The sequence below is a fragment of the Belonocnema kinseyi genome, chromosome 6, assembly GCF_010883055.1.
Source record: "Belonocnema kinseyi isolate 2016_QV_RU_SX_M_011 chromosome 6, B_treatae_v1, whole genome shotgun sequence".
NCBI classification, from domain to species: domain Eukaryota; kingdom Metazoa; phylum Arthropoda; class Insecta; order Hymenoptera; family Cynipidae; genus Belonocnema; species Belonocnema kinseyi.
In genome coordinates, this window is record NC_046662.1 from 41942394 (window position 1) to 41965347 (window position 22954).

General features: G+C 32.3%; 1 protein-coding gene across 1 annotated transcript in view; it reads right to left on the minus strand.

Moving 5' to 3' along the window:
• LOC117174680 overlaps nucleotides 1-19699 on the minus strand; it is a 183023-nt gene extending 163324 nt beyond the window's left edge. The window contains exon 1 of the mRNA XM_033363978.1: nucleotides 19645-19699. Coding sequence (XP_033219869.1) covers nucleotides 19645-19699 — 55 coding nt within the window. The remainder of the gene's footprint in view (nucleotides 1-19644) is intronic.
• Between the last annotated feature and the right edge of the window lie 3255 nt (nucleotides 19700-22954).

Below are 22954 nucleotides of genomic sequence, written 5' to 3' on the forward strand. Positions count from 1 at the left end.
TGATCGGGGAATAGAGTATAGAAGGAGTTATACAATTTTGAATAAATGAATCTTACCAAGTCCAAACAAATCACGCGTACCTACACAAATTATTCTTTGCTTATTTTTCTTTCAACTGTCTCTCAAGATAGATAAGTATTATTTGCATATGAATTTTGTACGTGGTCTCACAATTGCGAGTAGTGGAGTATTTGTAGAATTTTGGATCAGACAAGTTGTTTATAACTGTACTTGAGACTGGGTGACTTTTCAACTTGGAATTAACGACCTAATAGTATCGCGCTTAAGGAAATAAGAAGAAATAAAGAAAAGCCGTTTCTTCGCGGTCGTTTGCGTATACGCGTACCTTATCCAGGACAGACCGAAACGAGCGTGTAAACGTGCAAACGTGAGCGTGTAAACGTCGCGTATTTCACGCCAATGAAAACCACACGGATCATTACATACGATCGAGACCAACGAACGACGAAGAAACTTTTGCGGTTAAATCTGCACTGCAACTGATGGCAGTACCGTAGATTGCAGGGTTGAAATCACTTTGAGCAATTGGAATGACGCTCGAAGAAGATATCAATATTTCGTACGCTCTTTCGATCAGCTTTAAAATTAAAGGCTGTAAGCCACGTCATGTAACTGTACTTCGAAATAAAGGACTTTTTTTATTTACATGTTTTTGGTGGCTCATTATTTTTTTAAATGTTTATCATCAGGACGAATAAAACAGAGAGTGCAATATCAGACTCCACAGACCATAATTCTTATAGAAGATGGAAAATAGGGTAATTTTTCATGGAAATAAATTTTAAAAAATATTAAAACTGGGGCCAAGTGGCACATGTGGGAAAAGTGGCATATCCCTAATTCTGCATTTATGAATGCAAAAATGTCCATTTAGCCCTAGTTCACGGTACCATCTTGAATTTAATATGAAAGCATAGAAATTTCAAATGAAACATTTTCGAAAAAATAATTTTAAAATTTGCTTACTTTTATTTAGGTGTTTATTTCTTTATAATTTTGAACTTTTCAATTATGAAAGATTAATTTTATAGCAAACAAGACAAATTTTCAATGAAAGAGTTAATTTTTCTACATAAAAGTTTATTTTTGATCAAATAATATTATTTTTCCACTGGATAGTTGAATGTTAAAAAAACAAAAAAATTAATTTTAGATCAAATATTTGCATTCACAACCAAATAATTAAACTTTTAAGCAAAAGAGACAAATTTTTAACAAAAATAGTTGAAATTTTAACATGAAAATATGTATCTTCAACCAAAAATATGTTGAAATAAAAAAAAAATTTCATGCAAAAATGCAATAGTTTTAAATAATAAAAAAATAGTTCAGACAAAAAATTGATGGTTGATGTTTCTATTTAAGAGTTTTAATTTTAAATAAAAACGATTGAATTCAACCAAAAAAATATTTTTAGTTCAAATTACAAAATTTTGAATTCGACAAAAAAATTAACAAAGAAAATAGTTAAATCGCTAACTAATAAAATGAATTTTTAAAAATCTAGTTCAAATTTGAACCAAATAGTTAATTTAGCGACCAAAGATTGCAATTTAAAATTTTTAAATGTCGAATTCAACCAAAAAAGACGAATCTCCAAAGAAAGATTTGAATCTTCAAACAATAAAACAAATTTTTGACAAAGTGGTTCCAATATCAAACAAGAAGTTAAATTTTCGACGAAAAAAGAGAATGATTTTTTTATCAAAATAGTTAAATTTTCAACAAAATAATTAAAGCTTCATCGAAATAGTGGAATTTTGTGTCAGAAAGTTAAATTTTCAGGCTAAAAAAATTCATTTTTAACCAAAGGAATAAATTTTGAATCGAATCGTTCAATCTTGAAACAAAACAAAAAAATAATTCTTTTATGGATATCAATTTTCAACAAAGTAGTTAAATGTTTAATAAAACATATGAATTATCAGGAAAAAATTTGATATTTGAAAATCTAATCCAAAAAAATGAAATTTTAAATAAAAACAGTTAATGATATTTTAATGAAAAAATACTTAAATTTGAAGAAACCAAATTTTGTCTTCTACCATAAAAGATGAATTTTCAAACAATTGGGTGAATTCTAAAACCAAAAAAGATTAATGAAAAGCAGAAGTTCAACAAAATAGTAGTGAAATCTGAAACTTAGAAAGTATATTTCTAATGAAGTGTGTAGTTCAACTTTCAACCAAGTAGTTGAATTTTCGAGAAAAAATATAACTTTTTAACCAAATAGTTGAATTTTTAACGAAAGAATTAAATTTTCAAACGAAGAAATAAATTTTCATCAGAATAGTCCAACCTTTAAGCAAAAAATTAATTTTTATTAAAGAGGTTTACATTTCAACCAAGTGTTTGAATTTTCAATGAAAACAATGAAATCTCAAAGAAAAATGTAGTAGTTGAAATTTCAAACGTAAGAGATTTTAATTTTAAATAAGAGACAGTTGAATTCAACAAAAACATGAATTCTCAGCAAACATTTAAATAGATGGGTTTCAATAAAAAAATATTTAAATCAAAATTTAAAAAATGTTCAATTTAATAAAAAAAGACCAATTTTTATCAAATTTGTTGAATTCTCACCAAAAAAAATAATTAAAAAAAATGTTTCATAAAATACTCAAGTCTTCAGCTAACAAAATATATTTTTAATAAAGTCTGTAATTCAACTTTCAATCGAGTAGTTGAATTTTCAAAAAAATTGGACTTTTTGACAAAAAAGTTGAATTTTAACGAAAGAATGAAATTTTCAAACAAAGAATTGATTATTTGATAAGCGAATTCAATCTCTAACCAAAAAATTGAATTTTATGAATGAGGTTCAAATTTTAACCAAGTAGTTGAATTTTCGATAAAAAAAATGAAATCTGAAACAATGTAACAGTTGGCATTTCAATCAAAAGAAAACTTAATTTGAAATAACAAACAGTTGAATTAAACAAAAAAATTCCAGTAAAAATTTTAATAGATTATATTTCAATCAAAAAAATTTTAATTTAAAATAAAAAATGTTGAATGCAATCGTAAAATACGGATTTTCAAACAAAACGGTTGATTATTAATCCAAAGCAGATTAATTTTTAAAAATCCAAAAAATAGTTGAATCTTTAATCAATAAAATGATTTTTTAACAAAGTAATTTAAATTTTAATCAAGTTGTTAAATTTTCTGTCAAAAAAGATAACTTTTTAACAAAATAGTTTAATTTTCAACAAAAGAACAAAATTTTCATTAATGAATTCTGTGCCAAAATTACAATAGTAGACTTTTCAATTGGAATAACTAGTTTAATTTTTCTACAGGTATTAATTCAGTTCGTATTTAAGTGAGGATACTAAGAAAAAGATGAAGTACCTTGAAAACAAAATAAAGCGAAATTCTTTAAAAACGGAGAATCGAATAGACTTTTCATCTATTGGAAAAAGATAAACCTATTTTTGTTTTCATTAAATTGATTTACCATCCAAATTGAAATTTTTTCTGGTGATAAAAGGAACATTTGTGTTGAGTGTGACCAAATATCGTTTAGCGAAACGAAATAAAAATAAAAAAGAATAGGAAGGAGGGTGAAGATTGGTTAAGATGGTGTAGACTGTAGAAAAAGAGAAAAACATTAGGCTCGAACGGGTATGTTCCTTTACCGTACCATGATTCGCCATAAACGTCACGTATCTTTGGCTAAAGAGAACCATTCCGACGAAGCGGTCCAGCGGCGCCCGCTCACCGGTACCTTTATTAACGACGTGACTGTCGACTTCTCTTCCGGGACCAGAACCAGCTCCAAGATGCCATTTCTAGTGAGATTGGGATCTAATCCAAAAGAGTGATTAAAAAGGTCAATTCTGTGTAATCATTTTAACAATTAAAACTTAATTTCATTATTTAAAATATTTTTAATAACAAGGAGAGACAGCCAAATGTGAATTTTAGTTTCGGATCATCATTTTTTAATTAAAGCTTATTATCCGGGTAATAATTTCCAGAAAATTAATTAGAAAATATTCGCCAAAGTTATGTAAACTTTGGCCGAAAAAAATTTCCATCCGCTGGGAGCTCAAGCAGCAGCGCTTCGGATTCATAGCCGGAAGGTTGCATGTTCGATTCTCGCCGACTGAAATTTTATTTTTATTTTTTATTTATTAAAACGTTTATTACTAAAACTTCCTTCAAAATTTTTAAAACATTTTTACTAATTATCTTTAAAACTAGAAGTATGTCAAGTTTTTCTAATGCATCATTTTCAGAGCAAACCCCATGTTGTTCGAAATATTTTTCAAAGTAAGCTAAAAAGAAATAATCTTCGAAATCTACTTTTTCTGTTTGTGATTTTTATGCTGGTTAATCAGTTTCTAAAGTATTTATGGCAGTAGAAAACTATCCGATTTTCAAAATATTTTTGAATGTCAGCTAAAAAAAATGTATAGCACAAAAAAGATACAATAAAAATTTTACTATTGACGAACATAATAAAATTAGGAAGATAAATTTTTTTCAAATGAACAGACTATTAAAGTCAACTCTAAATTAATTATACATCGCGTATTTTATCATATATTTATAAATTTTAAAAATTAAGTCAACATTTTTATTTATTTATCCCTCTTTTCCTCGTTTTATTTATCTTTTTTGTTAAGCATTTCATTATTTGGTTATAAATTTAATTTCCTTGGAAAATTCAACTAGCTAGTGGAAATTTGCCTTTTTTCTTTAAAATTTATAATTATGGCTGAAAATCCAAAAATCTGTTTGAATTTTGAACTGCATTGTTAAAAATTCATTTTTCTGGTTTAAGATTTATAAATTAAGTTAAAAATTCATCTCTTTGGTTGAAAATGTACGTATTTTGTAAAAAAAGTTTTATTTTTTCTTAAATTTAACTGCTTTTTACTTAAATTAAAAATATTTTTTGGTAAAAATATCATCTATAACATTTTTTTGTCAACAATTGATATTTGTTGGTTAAAAATGTATTACTTGGTAACAACGTTAATTATTTTGCAGAAAATTCAACAATTTTGTTAAATAGACATCTATTATGGCTTAAAATCCAACTATTTGGTTAAAAATTCAAACTTCAACTGTTTTGTTTAAAACGAAATTTTTTATCGAAAACTCGTAATTTCAGGTTAAAAATTCAACAACTTTGTCTACATTTTTCTTGTTTAGTGAATAAAAAAATTTTGTTGCAGAAAATTTAACTTCTATGATGAAAATTCTTCTTTTTGTAGTGAAATGTTTCTCTTTTGGTAGAAATTTCTGAGTTTTAAAATAATGCAACATTAACTTTAAAACTTATATTTTTTTAATTGATAATTCAACCATTTTTTTCGTGAAATTCGTACTTTTTTATGAATTCAACTGCTTTTAATTTAAAATTAAAATCTTCTTAGCTAAAAATAGCAACTACTACATTTTTTATAAAGAATTATTTATTTTTGCATGAAAATTTATATAGGTTTATCTAAATTTTATATAAATATATAAATTTATATAAATATAAAATATAAAAACAAAATATATAAATTTATCTATCTTAGCTAAAAATAGCAACTACTACATTTTTTATAAAGAATTATTTCTTTTTGCATGAAAATTTATTTAGGTAGTTAACATTTGAACTAATTTAATAATAATACACTTTTATGTATAAAGATTTATCATTTTAGTTGAAATAGCAATTACCACATTTTTCGTAAAGAATTCATCGTCTTTTGATTTAACATTTTATTATTTGGTTGAAACCTTCATTCTTTTGCTTAAAATTCAACATTTTTATCGAAAAGTTATAATTTTCAGTTGAAAATTTAACTGTATTGTTGATCATTTAAATTTTTGGATTTGAAATTCCACCATTTGATTGGAAATGAACTTTTTTGTTGTAATGTACTATTTTTATGTATGAATTATATTTTATTTAAAATTGAAATCTTTCTAGTTAAAATATCAACTGTTATGTGTTCCATTGAAAATTCATCTTTTTTAGTTTAATAATCAACTACTTGTTTTAAACCTGAACTAATTGATTAAAAATGGATTTTTTTTATTGAAGATTCATCATTTTAGTTAAAATTTCATCAGTTGGTGAAAACTACAAATTGATCGTCGAAAATTATTATCCTTGATTTAAAAATTCAGTTTTTTGTAGAAAAGTCAACTTTTTGGTTAAAGATTCTTCTATTTTGTTTAAAATCCTATAGTTCACTCTCGATTATTTGTTTGAAATCTCAAAAATGAGCAAATAAATAGAATAGAAAATATTTGAAATTGGTATCATGCAAAATTTAAAAAGAATCTATTCAAAGCATTTTGTTTACTGCAAGTTCGTAGTTCTGTTTTATGATTTTTAAAAAACAAAAAGCCACCCTGAAAAAAAATTAGAAAAGAGAAAAATTGAAAATTTTTCAAATTCAAAGGAGAAAAAAGGGACCGGACTGTAGTCCCTGAATATCTGATAAGAAAAAAGGGTACATTAAAGATGATTGAAAAAAAGTGAACATTCATAAACATCTCTGCTTAAACAATTAACTGCGGACGAATGCAGGTAATTTACAAGTCTTAAAATAAACACCGTAATGTCTGAGATTTTAGTGAGTTAGTTTTGCAAAATGAGATGATGCTTTTACGAGGTGTGCCATTCACACAAGTATCAAGGTTTGAATGCAGCCCAATGTCCACAAGCCTTAAGCAATAAAGACGTCATTCGGCTTGAAAATGATGACATGACTCTGCGCCGGAAATGAGAAAAAAGTGCACTTACGTGCGTCGCTATCAGTACGAGGAGCGGTTTTACGAAATCGAAGAAGCTAGCAGACGATTCCGATTATACGAGCGTGATGTTATCCGCGATTAAAAGCGGCCGTGAGTTCCGATGTGGTCGTAACGCCTTGCTAAGAGCCCGTACCTGTCCAAGGGCCAGGGTAATACCTGAAAACATGTCTCTATCAAAAGGTGGATCTCCTCTTCTCGCCCAGGCAACGCCTTCACATAAACACGAGGTTTTATCCCAACTCGTTTACGGCATTTCTATAGTTAACGGCTCAACGTTTTCACGTGGCGAGTGCTAAATTAAGTCGCGCGAGTAAGGCGCCAGCCTTGCTACTTTTTCTACCGTTTTCCGTTGCCTGATTGGTCGCCCACGTTTTTATTTACACGTCGATGAGCAAGATGAGTAGAAGGCTCGGTTTTTAATTTCGGCGACCTTACCTTGCTTGCCTATTTTGCAGGGCCATCAATTCTTCCCGTTGAAAGTATTTAATGAAATGTTGCGCAATAAAGTAAGAACGAGGGGCTGGTTATTCAGAAATCAGGAAGTCAGGCTAACAATGATTGCCTCTAGAATAACGAGGACCTCGTAGAGACCTCTACTGGATTAACCAGATTTCGTGCGACTTCTTATGAGACGCCTTCGAAAAGTTCGTCGCGCGGTAAGTAGATGAGCAAGATGAGTGGAAGGCTCGGTTTTTATTTTTAGCGAACTTTTCTGGCTTGCACTTACTACCGAAATAACGAAGACTTCACAGACACCTCCCTGGGACTAGTCAGATTTCTTGTGACTTTCTATGAGACTCCCTCGAAAAGATAAGTCAGTCGTGCATTAAGCAAATGGTACTGGTGCGTGCGACAAGCTGGAGAAAGAGTTCTTCTGTCTGAGACAACTGAGACTAACTAATGGAATTTTCAAAAAAAAATATGACTTCGTGGCGACTGCTAAATTAAGTCGCGCGCGTAAGGGCCTCGCTACTTTTTCTACCGTTTTCCTTTGCTTAATTAGAAGCCCTAGTTTTTGTTAACAAGTACATGGGCAAGATGAGTGAAAGGCTTGGGTTTTAATTCCAATGTCCTTTCCTTACTTGTCTATTTTATAGACATCAATTTTCACCGTTAGAAGGATCTTACGAAATGTTGCGCAATAAAGTGAGGATAAGGGGCTGTTCACGCAGAAAGCAGAAAGTCAGCGTAATCATGAAGACTTCGTAGAGATATCCATCAGACTAAAAATATTTCTTAAGAATTTCTATGAGACTCCCCATAAAATAATTTTCAATTCAAAACCGAATTTCAACCAAAAAATATGAATTTTTGGTGGCGAGTGCTAAATTAAGTCGCATGAGTAAGGCGTTAACCTTGCTACTTTTTCTGCTGTTTCCCGTTGCCTAATTGGACGCCCAAGTTTTTGTTTACATGTAGATGAGCACGATGAGTAGAAGGCTCGGTTTTTAGCTTTAATGATCTTTCCTTTTTTTGTAGAATCGTAAATTTTCATCGTTAGACTGATCAATTAAAAAGCATCGCAAAGAAGTGAGGATATGTTTTAAACCAAGAAATCTTTCAAATAAAAATATAAAAATCTGGAATTAAACCAAAGTGGCAAATTTTCAACAAAATACTTGAATCTTATACCAGAAAATAAATTTCAAGTTATAACCAAGTGGTTCAATTTTTGAAAAAAAAAGACTTTAGGTAGCGGGTTTGTGGAGTAAAAATTTAAACTTAGCTGAAAATGTACCCTTTTCAGTTTTTTTTAGGGAACTAGGGTTAAAATTAAAATTCACTATTTTCTTTAAAATTCTTGTTTTATAGTTTCCAGAATAATTTCCTCACCTTAAAATTTAACTAATCAATTTTTTTCTCTTGGAAATTGATTACTTTTAGAGGCCAATTAAACTATTAAATTTTGCATAAAATTTTTTTTTTAAATGAAGGTATAAACACTTGGTTAAATGTTGAATTGCCTTCTTCAAAATTCATTTCATTGATTGAAGATTGACCAATTCTGTTCAAAGTTTTTTTTTATTTGTTTTGGAAAATCAGTTCTTTAATCGAAAACTTAACTGTTATATTTTCTTGTAAAATTGAACGTTTTTAATTAAAAAATTAACTTTTTTCTTGAATATTAGTTCTTTTAGTTGAAAATTAATTTTTTCTTACTGATAATTTAACTAATCCATTTTTGTCTGAAAATTTATCATTTTTCGTTGACATTTTAACTATTACATTTTTAATTGTGAATTCATATTTTTCGTTCCGAATTCAGATACTTGGTTGAAAATTAAATAATTTGTTAAAAATTCATTTTGTTGTTTGATAATTGAACACTTTCGTTGACGCGTTTTATTTTGGATGAAAATTAATTCAACTATTTGATTAAAAAGTACATTTGTGGTTCAAAATGCATATTTTCTAATTAAACATTTATTTCTTTAGAAAAATTTTTTCATTTTGTTGAAAATTAAAACATTAATGGAAAATGATTCGATATTTTTAATAATTTTTAACGTTTGCTTGAAAGTTTAACTATTTGGTTGTCTTTAACCAACTTCTACGTTCGGAATTGAGGAACGAAAACCAAAAAGACTAGTAAATTACAATTCGGAAAATTCAATCTCTTTAAATTTTAAGTTCTCAACATTGTGTCGTTTTAGATTGGAATCGTCATAATTTTTATGAATCTCAAATCGAACACATTTCAAATTGTATATTTTTGTGTGATTAAATTTTTTTTACAACTTTCAGTTCTGTTCGTTTTTTCACATGAATGTTGGTTTTCTAAAATAATTAAGCCTTTAAAATAGTCATCAATAAACAAAAATTCATCACTTTTTCCAAACAGATATCAATTTCTATGGTCTTCGAGTTTTATAAAAACCTAGATTTGACCATAGAAAAATTTGCAAAAGGTGGCAAAATAATAATAATAATAAGAGCCTTGGTGGCTCAGTTGGTTAGACACACGGACTTCACCTCAGAGGTCCGGGGTTCGATCTCTGAGCCGGTACTTCTAGAAATTTTTCAATGCACCTTTACCAAGGTTCTGGTGGTTCGGAACCCACTTTAAGCTGTAGGTCCCCCCATCGTGTACTTGACTGCAACCCAGTCCGTCAATGATGGGGTAAAAACCAGGCTTTTTGTTCAATATGTCTGGGCAGACTGCTCTCGTCAGATCACTTGAGTGCATTATAAAAATGCTTCCGTGACTGATGATATATACCGGGACAGCCCCGTGCAAAAATGATCAAATAAAAAATGCAACTCTAACCAAAAATGCCTTCGACATGTTGGGCAGTATAAGCCTGTGACAACATTTCAACGCTGAAATGTTTTTTAATAATAATAATAAAAGAAGAGAAAATTTTTGATATTCAACAGGTGCTTCTTAAAGAACGTCATGCCTAAGCGGCAGAATCTACATCAGACCTGCCATACAAACGAGCCACTCAAAGTCCAAGTACTCATAATGTCAGTGATCCATCGCTAGCCACTTACAAATTCGTTGATTATTCCTAGGAATATTCTAAAAGTCAATGATTCTTAAAGGGTCGCTTCATTACTGTTACTCTAAATCAATTATAAAATAAAAAGTGACTGGTCTCTGCATAATTCAATCAAACAAACTTGAAATACCTTAAATAATTTCTAATAAGCTATTTATCAGTTCACCCACTCTTTTTCATTTATCTCAACTTCGTCTGATTTACCAGCAATTAATTTCCAGCGGAGAAGGTCAAAGATCACGATTTTGCGTAGGCCTTCAATTTCCTCGCTTCTCTAAGATAAGAATATACAATTAAGTGTCACAACACAAAGTCACGAATAAAGCATTACTTCGGCATTGCTGTCCTTTTCCTTGTGTGAAATGAACGAGATGACAATGATATCATCATAAACAACAACATCCTGATGAAGGATAAGGTTATTTGCATTTTCATTGGAAACTGCGACAACCTCCGAATAGTCTCTACGTCTTTATATCTATACGGGTGTCGTAGATCGCGAACCCAAGATTTACATACCGTATATTCAGTTTCCTATACCTTCTAGAGGCAAAGGTCACTCAACCATAAGTATCGGCCGAAATGTCACTTACTATCATTCTGTCGTCAGAGAATCAACGTTCGCGTGTGGCAAAAAAAAAAAAGAAACAGATAACGACTTTTAGCCAGCCTAGCTTCACAGATATTGACTCGTCCCGCCAGTTTTGCGGCGATAAATTAATCTTCTAGTCTCGATAAAAGCTTCAGCCGTTCTTGCGCTTAAGGGACCAAAAGGTACGTAAATCATTCCTGCGTTTATTGTCCATAAAAGATTCTTTTAGTTTTAAAGAGTGTCAACTTGAAATTGAAATTCTTAGAAGAACATTAAATACTAGTAATACAAAAGATTATGACAAAGTGAGAGAGTTAAAAAAATATCATTTGCCTCTTACGGTAACTTTAAAATTGGATTCTGCTCATCATTGACGCTCATCAATGCTCATTAGAGTGGTTCTTATCAGGACTTGGTGGAGTTTTTTTCTTGAATTTTTCTGCTTTCACCCCCCTCCCCCCTCCGTTTTTTTTCGAATGTTCAGAAAAATCTTTAAATTTTTGCAAAATCGGTTTATATTTAGGGCTAACATAAAGACCATAAATTTTCCGATTGATTTAAAATTTTTAAGAAGTCAGCTTTTTGTAAATCTAATATTTAAACGCAATAATATGTTACAAATAATTCCAAAGTCAGAGAATAAGAATCAATCATAAGGCTTCAGGTTAGATAATTTTAATCCTTCCTTGTGGGTCCCCAAAGAAAACCCCATAAGTGACAAATTTGAGTTTCTTGTAATTTTGCGGTTTATTGACGCTTTTTAAAAGTTAAAAAAATGAATTATTATTAATCGGTAATTTAAGAATACCCAGTCATTTCTTAACTAATATTCAGTTATTTAAATAATTTTCATTTGTTTCATATTTACTTTTTTTCAGTTAACTCACAAAATGGACGTATTTTCTAGACTTCACGAGTTATTTGATAAATGATAAAAATAAAATAATTTGTTTAAATAATTTGACAATTATTTAAATAATACGTATTTGTTCTAGTAATTATAAATTAATAGCATCCCTGAAAAACAAGCACATAACTCCTAAAAAATAACATAATAATAAAAAATAATAATAAATATCAAATCAGTAAAACAAAACAAAATTTTTTTAACAATTTTCATTGAGTTAAACATTTAAGAGTATTCGTAAAAATAAATTAAAACATAAAAATATTTCAATCTACCAATAAATAGCACAAATAAAATATGTAAACAAAAAAATTGTTCACAAAATTTTAATTTGTTTAAACATCTACAAGTGTTCATAATAAACAAATTAATACTTACAAATATAAAAATTTGTCGAAAATGTAGGTATTATTTTAATAATTATAAAACTATTGAAACAAATTGATTTATTGTTATCATTGATTAAATAACTCATAGAGGCTAGAAAACATGTTCATTGCACGAGTCAACTGAAAAAGCAAATATTTAAATAATATTATTTCAACAGTTAAATATTAGTTAACAAATGACTGGGTATTATTAAATTACCTATTAATGATTATTTAGTTTTTTTATTTTAAAAAGCGTTAATAAACCGATTTTACGTTAAATTCAAAGTTGGTGAATCAATGGGAAATTTCATGATCTTTGCTCCTCCTAAATATTAACCAACTTTGCTCAAATTTTGAGATATTTTTTTTGGAATGGAAAAAAACTGAAAGCTCAGAGCAGAGAAATCCGAAAAAGGAAAAATAAGGGCGACACTAACGCTTATCTTATAATAAATCACAGTAGGGAATTTTATTATTTGAGAGTTTTCTAATTTAGGAATTTTATTTTTCGGGATTTTTCAGCCCCCCCAAAAAAAAGCATGAATTATTTATTGATATTCTACCACTTTTTACAAAGTACTAAGAAGCGATCGGAGGAAAGAATTTAATTATAAAAACTAGTGCTAAAATAATAATTTTTCATCTAAATTTTCAACTTAAAAAAAAAAGTTTTTTTATCGTAGGACATGACCCAATAGAAAAATCCAGCTACTTTTTTTTTAAAGCTAATTTTTTTCGCGGAAAAGTCTACATCTATATCTTTGCATTAGAATAGTATATCTCTCGGTTAAAAATTCTACTATTTTTTTGAAAATTAAACATTTTTGTTTCAAAAATCATATCTTCGGTCGAAAATTAAACTGTTTTGTGGAAGAACTTGTCTTTTTGTTTACCAATTCAACTATTTTTGTAGAAAAATAATTTATTTCGTTGGAAATTAAACTTTTTTATTTTTGAAAATTTGTATTTCTATTTCAGGAAGTAATCTTTTTTAATTTTTAAGTTCCTTTTTTTGCATATTCAGCGAAAAGCACTAGAGTCAAATATTTATAATTTTTTCAATAATTTATTAGCTGCTTTGAAAGTTTTAATTTAACCTCGTAAGTGTATTTGAAAAACACAAATATTTTGTAATTTGTATAAGGTTTTATGAGACTTTTCTTATTAAAATCTAGTTATTTGCATATTTTAATTCAAACATGACTACATAAACAGAGTTACATATGTAATAAATAAAGAACCTTTCACGAAATAAATGAGTTTTTGCAAATTAAATTTCAATTTAGGCTTGGATTTCTCTTCTCGAATTTGTTGCTATAATCAATAAACTGTTGTTTATTAATTTTATGAATACAGTTAAAGATTAAAGAATTTTTAACTTCACTCAGCACCCAGGACATCCTTCAAAAGGATTATTTATTATTTTAATTTATTAATTTAATTAAATTAATTTAATTTAATTTCTGCAATTAATGCAAAGCCTATCAGGTTTTTCACAACAAGGATTTTGAGATTTTCGACACATATCGTAACATCACTTTTTTTTAAGAAGAAAAATGTAACCATATATTAAATGTTATCAACATAAAAGTATATAAATTAAGTTTTGTGATTTCGAGAAAAATGGAAGGAAACGGGATAGAGGACTTGACTGTTTGCTTTATAACTGAAGCCAGTGAAAAGTATTAGATCTGATTCATCGACCCTATCAAATGTGTTGCTGAACCTAGATGATTAAATGAGAGAAACATTTCCAAGTGCCCAAGGGGAATAAATATGATTTGAAGTATCTTGATTTTGCAGGATACAACTCTCTAGTGTAAAATAATCCAGACCCTTCTAACTCGCTGAAGAAATGAAACCTAATCAAGTTGGTAACTGACAACCAGACAGATCGTTAATTTCCATCGCTTGCCGAAAAATTCTCGCGAGATTTCATCAGGCAGAAGACACACTTGTGCCAAGACCCAGGAGCTTGTCAAGTGGCCAATTTGTTTTCTAGTCCCAGGGAGCGAATAACTTTGCAAATGGATGGTCATTTTTCGTTCCATTGAAGATTTCAAGTCGGGAGAATTTCCTCGCCAAACCTGGAGCAATCACGCGACAAGCGTCGCTCTCTACTCGAAGTCAGCAGCTAGCAATTAAGCGACGTGACTCGGGCGATTTGCGCCATGGAAACGTCCTTTAAGCTTTAAGCGATTAACGACTGTGGTTGTCATCTGTCTCGACGGCGAGGTGCGAAATCCTACCAACCATACACCACTCCACTTGACTTTATCCAGGTAGAGGTAAAACGTACTCGTCTTCGTTTTTATCTAAAAGTACTTGACAGCGATTCAGTGTACGTGCGAAAAAAATAAGCGATGACAGTTTCTGATCCACTCAACTCCTTATAGAAAATCAAGTGATTGCTTTGAAGGTAAGTTCATTTTAACTTGTCAAGAAAAGATGGAAACGTAGACTCGCGCTTGATTCACCAGATTCTGGTTTTTATTTACCATCCATAAAGTCATTTGTCTAGATTTCGTGGAGTTAAGTTATCAGCAGAATGTCAATAATAAGAACCTATTGAACTATTCCCAGAAAATGGGTTATTACAATGGCTGGGGTTGATTTTTGGTCAATGAATAGGGATATCCACAGATGTTTCGTTTTTTTGATTTTTAAAGTAGCTTTCGCTGTTCTATGTGGAACCTCTTTAGGTTAAAACAAATATTTGACTATTCAAAATTTAAAAAAAATTCTCCTGTCCAAATTTGTTATTAGGATAGTAGACTTATAAAAACATTTGAAAACTATAGCTTAATCACCGTGCCAAGATGCTGGACAAGTTAAGAGAAGTTACGACTATGATAGATATTGCTAAGAAATTCGACAGTCGATCTCTTTCTTGAAGAGTTTGCATTATTGACAATAAAAAACATATTGTTGAAAATTTAATCTTCCATTCAATTTCATGCCTGAAATTCTTAATTTTGTGAAAATAAAAACTGATAAACATTAGCGTATCATTGCATAACCAATGCCGTGACCCTTGCACCTACTTTAGAGATCAGTAGATCAAAAAACTAAACATCTACTGATAATTCTTGATTATTGCCCTTTCTTCAATATTATACTTAGAATTGTATAGACGAAAAAAAAATTTTCCAGAGATTATTATACTTTATTCTCTGAACTTCGATTGAAATCGTTTGAATTATTATGATGGAATTAGAGTATCTCAAGATTACCTGGAGAGGATTCTTAATGGTATTTTCTTATATGAAAGGATAGAAGGAGAAATAAGAGAAAAGTAAAAGAAAGGGAGAAAAAGTGGTAGACCTATGACCACTGGATGAGATCGGAACAAAAGCCATGATTCGTGGAGGCATTCAGACTGAAATCCATTCGTCTTCGACAGAAACAGCTTGCACGTATGAAAAACCACAAACCACCAGAGCTATATTGGTCTCGATCCCTGGGTGATCGAATATACAAGGCAAATGTCAGAAGAAAAATAATCACAATGAGAACTTTTGAAACAAACGATTTCACCTGAATATTTTCTGTGAAATTGAATAATTATAGTTTTTTACTCTGAATGAAGGATTAATTAATCTTTGAACAATAACTTCAGATATTTATATTTCAAGAGGATAAAAATGAATAAATGACGCAGAGTGTTTGCTTTCAGTTATCATATCTCTCTTTGATAACTGCACTAAAAAATAAGATCCATTTCAGTAAAGAGCTTCAAGATGATAATAAGAAGCGGACATTTAGGTTTGCGATATTTACTATTCACATTTTTTTTTCGTTCAAAAAATTACACTAAGTGTATACAAGATGAAACTTTGAAGAACGAAAAAGCTCATGCTGGACTAGCAGATGGATTACTTGAGTTGTTCAAGATTACTGAACTTTCGTCGCGGTACGTCGGTCGCCGGTTGTCAGAAACAATGGAAACGAACCTGACTGGTCGTCCTATTCAATGAGGTTCTTGGTAGCACGAAGAGGATCGGGAATCGATAGGTAGCCAGGTTTACTTTGTGGTCCATAAATAAGTCAATCGCGAATGTACCGTGGGACCGGTAAAAGATGGAGCCGCGGCTTGGTTTGAGCGACAGCCAATATTTAACTCCAAGAAGGTAATCGAACAACCCGAGGACAACGCGAGACATCGCAAGAGGCGAAGGTCGACGAGGAACGTGATCCTACGTCGTCCTTCGAAGCACCACAGGAGATTTACATCCGGAAGGGTGGATACTCGGAAAACACGACTCACAAAGAAACTACGTGATTGCAATCGTAAAGTAACTACCAGTATTTCCAGAATCAAACGTTTTATAACACCTGTACTTAAAGCAACCAAAATATTTTTTAGACGCTTCTCTACGAATGTATCATCGGCTACAAATTGACATAGTAAGTAGATATATCTTTTTTACGAGACCGTTAGACTATTCGAAACTGTACCGTTACAAATAAAAGCATATTTCAGGATTATCTAATATATTCAAAAAATATTCATATTTTTAAATCATGCCATTATTCATGAGTAGGCAACAGATGGGATGCATGAAATTAAATCTATTTAGGCAGTTAATCCTTTAAAGTGGTCAGTAGAAAATCCATCTGGAAAGACATTTGTTACGGGATTAGTTTTGTCATTACCTTACGATTATCCCAGAACTTTACTCAGCGCACCAAGGACCATTCCTGTCACCGAATCATAATTTTGTGCATTTTTTCATTCTAAGAGATATGACGAGATTTGAGAGTCATCAGTGGTGTGTCATTAAAGGTTTTGCTAACATCTTGATTCCGCTTGGCGGCAAGCTCAGTTAGTACAACACCATTGGAATCGCATGCGCGAAAGGAACCGTAAAGTCGATTTACGACTGTATTAAGAACGAGGGTCAGATGTCGTTTAGGAGGACGTTATTAATGTTTTTGCTAGGCTGCAACACGAGCCATCCTGCAGATGGCTTCTGATAATCAACACGTGGTGATTTTCTACCTAGAAGAGATCTTCGTTTCATCCCTCATGCGTAACATGAAAAAAACTTTGGACAGGTGAGTGATATTTAGATAGAGTCTCAACTGTGAAATTACGAAATCAAGGAATTTTAACGAGACAGACGTTCAGAAAAACTCTGGAATATAAAAAGGCATGGCAGAAAGAAACAGACGATTCCGAATTATATTTTCTCACCAGGCTATCCGTTTTCTTTGAATTGACTGATTAGGAAGACAAGTATTAAAGAGGCGAGTTAGAAAGTCTCGTGAGCATCAAAGAAGTTCAAAGGAGGGTTTCGTGCAAAATGCTGCCGATCGTTTCTTAATTGGAAGAAACCGACAAATAACGCGGGCCGATTAAGCGAGATAACGCGGCTGAAACTCACAACAGGTTAAGTGGCTCTTTCCCTGCTACCGGCTCCTAATTGTCAAAATCGAGCACCACAATTAGAGCCTCTGAATCGTTTCCCGGAGAAGGACCCTTCTTTTCGAGTTACAGAAGACCACTCACAGGCCATTCCGATGAGAGGACAAAGTAATGAAGGTAGCTCGAAACGCGCTTTCTGAGCTATCGGAACTGATAAGAAACCAAGGCGAGTGAGAATATCTACGGAATATTTATGAGCACCACTTTCCCGCCATTTTCCTATCGATAAATTCGATTATCCCGAGAGGAAACTCTAGTACTTGGAACACCTGAAGATTTTACATGGGCACCTCTAATTATTCATGAGAGTAGTGGATTTCATCGGGGAATTAGAACACTTTCGATTTAACTTTTATTGAAGCTAAAAGGCACATTTATAATGTATGCCATATGTAGGATATTTAAATCAACGAAAAACTTGTCGGCAATATTAAAATGATTGAGTATTTCATCAAATAAAAATTTGAGTCCAAAGATTAGTCTTATAATTTTATGACACCTTTTGACAGGATTTCAATTTCTCTATTATTATTTATCAGTTTTATTCATTCATACTATTATTCATTAGAATTATTTGTCTCAATAATACAAAGTTATCTCAATGGTAAGGATATGAAGCTTAAAGGTCAATTTAATTCTTATTTTCAATTTTGGAAAACGAGGTGGAAATAGGATTTGGAAAAGGTAATATAAATTTTACAATTTGAAAAAACTAACAAAGAGGAACGGGTGTAACGAAATCATCACTCAATTCAAAATGTTAAAACTTAAAAATAAATTGTTTCCACTTCTGGACAGATCCATTAATCTACACCAGTTCCGATTTAGAATATGAAGATTTAAAAAAATCCAATCTGTATAAATATTACTAATCAAACTGAATAATTTGCAATCAATAATGAATGAAACGGATATAAAATCGTTTAATAAAATCAATTCAAGTGAAATAATTCATATGTTTAGAATGTAGACTTTCAGTGAAAATAAAGATAGCAAAGAACTATGAAGTTTATCTATCATTAAATTTCATTTATGGAGATAGTCACATCATTGATTTTTTAATAATGCTGAAGAGTGATTAAAATTTCTAAATTAAACTTGATTTCAACTTGCTAACATTATAACTGTCAATTTTTTAATTTATTCGAAAGATGCTGAGTAAGATGTTTCGAGCACTAAACGGTTTTCAAAACTTAAAAAACACACGAATTTAATAAATATTAATCAATTTAATCTAAGTCCAATTAAGTACATATTAAAAATGATTTATTAATAGTATTTCAAGGAAATTTTTAAACCGTAAATTGAAATTTAGGTTTGAAGCAAATATGATTAAAGAAAGTGTAAAGTCATAAAATCTGTCCGCTTCTTATTGGTACAGAAAAAATCTTGGAAATTAATCACAGTATATTCTTTATATAGTTTATAAAAGTTACTGAAATTAGACAAATTTGGATTTCGGACACCCGGGGGAAAAAAAAATTACAAATCAAACCAGAGAATAAAAAGATGACTAATTGAAATAAATTGTTAGTAAGATAATTATTTGATTGTTTGTTACGAGATATATTAAATATAGGTTCATACACTACATTGTAAAACATATTTTGAAACGACAAACAAAGTTTTGAAAATTTGAAATGTCATATGTGCATTATGTAACTCGCGATAGATAAACACGTTATCATGTTTTCAAGCATGTTTAATTTTTCTAATTTAAATCTCACTTTTCATTTCTTTTTCTTTTATATTAAAAAAAACATTCCTGAACTACAATTATTTTACTTTTTAATGTAAATTTTTGTCCTTCTCGCACGCTGTTCTTTCCCCAAAGTCTAATTTCTGTAATTTTACTTGCTATCCCACATTTCACAACAGTATAAATTTAAAAACTCACAGATGTCATTAATCTATTTTAATGACATGTTGGCTAACCAGTGACCACTGTTCTCTGTGACCAAACAATCTCAACAAAATTCTAATTTGCTCGATCCGCTCTACCAAGTAACGAAATTCCTTCTTCAGAAAACAACACTCAGCTAAGCTCGACTCACCAGAGTAACACCAAGCCGGCCAGACGACGGGGCTCTCGGTGTCCAGCTCCCTCATTCTTTCAGCGACCCTCGGACATCTCCACTCCGTTCGTCTTGCCGTTGCAGTTAAAATGTCCAGGATGTCAAGTCAAAGGGTACCAGGAAGGCGAAGAAAATGTGCTTCGTCGACGTGAGAGTATAACTCTCTCGACCGAAGAATAACACCAAGGGTCTTAATTTCTTTCACGAATCCACAGGGACAACTGTCGCTTTTGTGCAAACTCAACTTTCGCAGTATCCTCTTATCACTCCTAAGGTCATGTGACTCCCAGTAAAAGATAAGTACGGATTGATCTTTAGGAAGTGAGACCAATCTTACCACTCGATGGAATCAATTAACCTCAGAACTACCAGATATACTACCAGGCTGGTAACTCGTGGTTCCAAAGATACCTTGAACGAGTGCTCTTATCGCCTTTGCACGTGCAACAGTCTGCTTCCGCCGTGGCAAGACACGACGATTCAGGAGGCTAAGATACCTCGACCGATAAGCAAATGATGTTTGCAAACTCGCGAGCTGATAAAGCACGACATTCAAATAATCGATGCTCTCATTGTTTGCGGATGGCACTTTTAATTAGTTCTTCAACACCTGTTGTGTCTTCTTTCGCTAACCTTTAACACGATTCCTGATGATTTGTAAACATCACGTGAAATCCCGCACAATCACACACTAGATGTATTTCACTTATGTTGAAAAATTGTAGTTGTTTACTAAAGATTAGTTGTATATCTCGGGATAGTGTTCGCTCGACAAGCCAGGTGCCTTCCTCGCAATGTCACGAGGTAATCACGCGGGTCGTACGTGCGGTGTCGGAGACGAACAGGTGTGTCACGTAGCTGATGAGATTTGGAATCGAGTTCACAGCGGTCACGTTTGCACTCTGATTCCCGGCTGAGTTCACGTCACGATCAGACTCAAACGTCACAAAGCGGACCGAAGCGGAATAGGCTCTGTTCTCACGGATTCAGGTAAGCGGAGTGGCACTTAGGTTGGTGCACCTGCCGCGAGAGTCCGCGTTGTAATGGGAGCGGGGCAGCGGGCGGCAGGTAGGCAGGCCCTCGACTCGTCAACCTGCGGAGAAGGGGAATCAGTCACATGGCGAGGTTCTGTGGAGGAGCCCGGAGAAGGTGGTGGAAGGTGGTAGCGGTCACTAGTGGTGGTGGTCGTCATGCACACGCAGGAGGAGAAGAAGGTGCAGAAGTAGGAGTCGCGGGTCGTGGCTGACTACTTTGGCACTGCCGAACCTGTCGATCCAAGACGCCAAAGAAGCTTCTGAAAATTCCAACATAATTCCAGGTTGCAGATTTCGCAACAAATTGAGTCCAAAATTATAAAATGAGCGGCCTCTCGGCTTCTGCATTTTTGAAACTGTTTAACTAATTTAGAGCGAGTTTAAATTATTTTCACCTTATTCTTACTATATTTATCAGCGTAAAAAAATGGAAATGTGGAAACTAGGACCATAGTTGTCATTCGATTTCTTCGATCGAGCATTTTTCATCATTAATTCTCATCATTCATCACTGATCTCAAATGCAAAGTAAACCCTTGTGGCACATTTGTTTCATAACCAGTAGCCATTCAAATAATCAACTGCTATAAAAATTTCACATAGCCGCAACGATCTTTCTATGGTCTAGAAAACGAGCCTGAGGTGTTGAACATGTACCCATTAGTTGCGTTAATAGGAGCATTAGTTTAGTTCTGGCTAGCGTTGAACGTCTTCCGCGCACACCAGGAGACCACTGAACTGTCAAAAGTGTTACAAACTACACTATTTCTTTCAATAAAAACTAACAGTACCATAACATCAATTCCAAAAGCATTAGCAAATTCTTTCTGTTACTTTGGTATACATGGATATTTTTACATTGAAACTACTTTTAATTATTTTCGGTCTCTTTACAGTAGAAAGTGCACCTGCTGGGCATCCAATAATTGTATTTACAATATTCACCGTGTGTCATTAGTGCAAAACGAAGAAGCAGGTTTGGAACAATCGTCGCTAACTCTCTTAACCTAAAGTAATTGGCGTGAGGAAATAAAGGATTATGGTGTCCTTCGTGCTTAGACTACCGATTATGGTTCCTCCACAGGACGAGTCTCTCGTACCATATTTGGATGGTCTTGCCAGGAAAGAGGGAATGGGGTATATCCATTGAATTCCAGACTCTGCCCCTGATCGCTGAGAAGAGGAAACGACAGAACTTAGTCAGGAGACCCACGTCCAAGCCCGTCGCTCACTGTCCTACTATCGTCTCTACGTCTCTCTTTACCTTCGATCTCCACGTCCGAATAGAAGAGCATTGCAGGGAAGTACCAGACGTAGACACCTTGTATGTTGTTACACTGTTTACCAGGTCTATATGGGAAAAGATTAGCCTGATTTTGGATTTATCTTTTCAATAGTAAATGAATATCCCTCTTCAAGTCTAACTGGAACCAATTTTTGGTTTTGACTGATCTTATTGGATTTATTATTCTAAATTGAAATAAATCGACCCTTCTAAATGACAAGGTTCTATCTCCCAAATCTGGATAGGAAGGTGTTAACCCGGCTAAAAGCTTCTAATTTCTAACTTTTAATCTCTAATTTTATCCAATTATCCAAAGCCTCTAGAAATGAACGTGCCCGTCGAAATGGACTTTAGACATATAATTTTCGAGATATTGTTTGACTGTAAGAATCATGATACATGAATAGTACCCATGCTCTTAGTTGCGGTTGCCGGCGGCCAGAAGTCGAATAATACCGGGCCCGGTTGATCTTCAGGATACAAAGGGGCATCCTTATCAGGAGATTTCATCTTATCGTGACGTTGTCGGAAAATAAATCATCAAGAGCCTCGGCGGGGGTACCTTTAATTACCGAGCGCATGGAAAAATATGAAGACGTAATACGTTATCCACTTGCCTCCTCTGCCTACCGGTAGACACTGAGCTGGTCCACTCACTTGAGAGGCTGGAGAGGCGTTGCTCATAAATAATAAACACATATCCACGAACGCCACCGGTTACCTTGGCTCCGAGGATAAATTGACCTCGATGAACCCCCGGGATATCGATATCGATTAAAAAACATCAAATTGAAAAGAAGACCCCAGACGCGATAAAAGGCGATCGTAAAATTCATTTCATCTCAGAATGAAATAACCTCATCGCCCTTGATGCAATTTTTCTGATTAAAAGATTATCTTTCTAAAGAGTACTCTGATATCCTTGAATTAATTGGAAACGGTACTGCCAGATTTAGATAAAATATGCTTG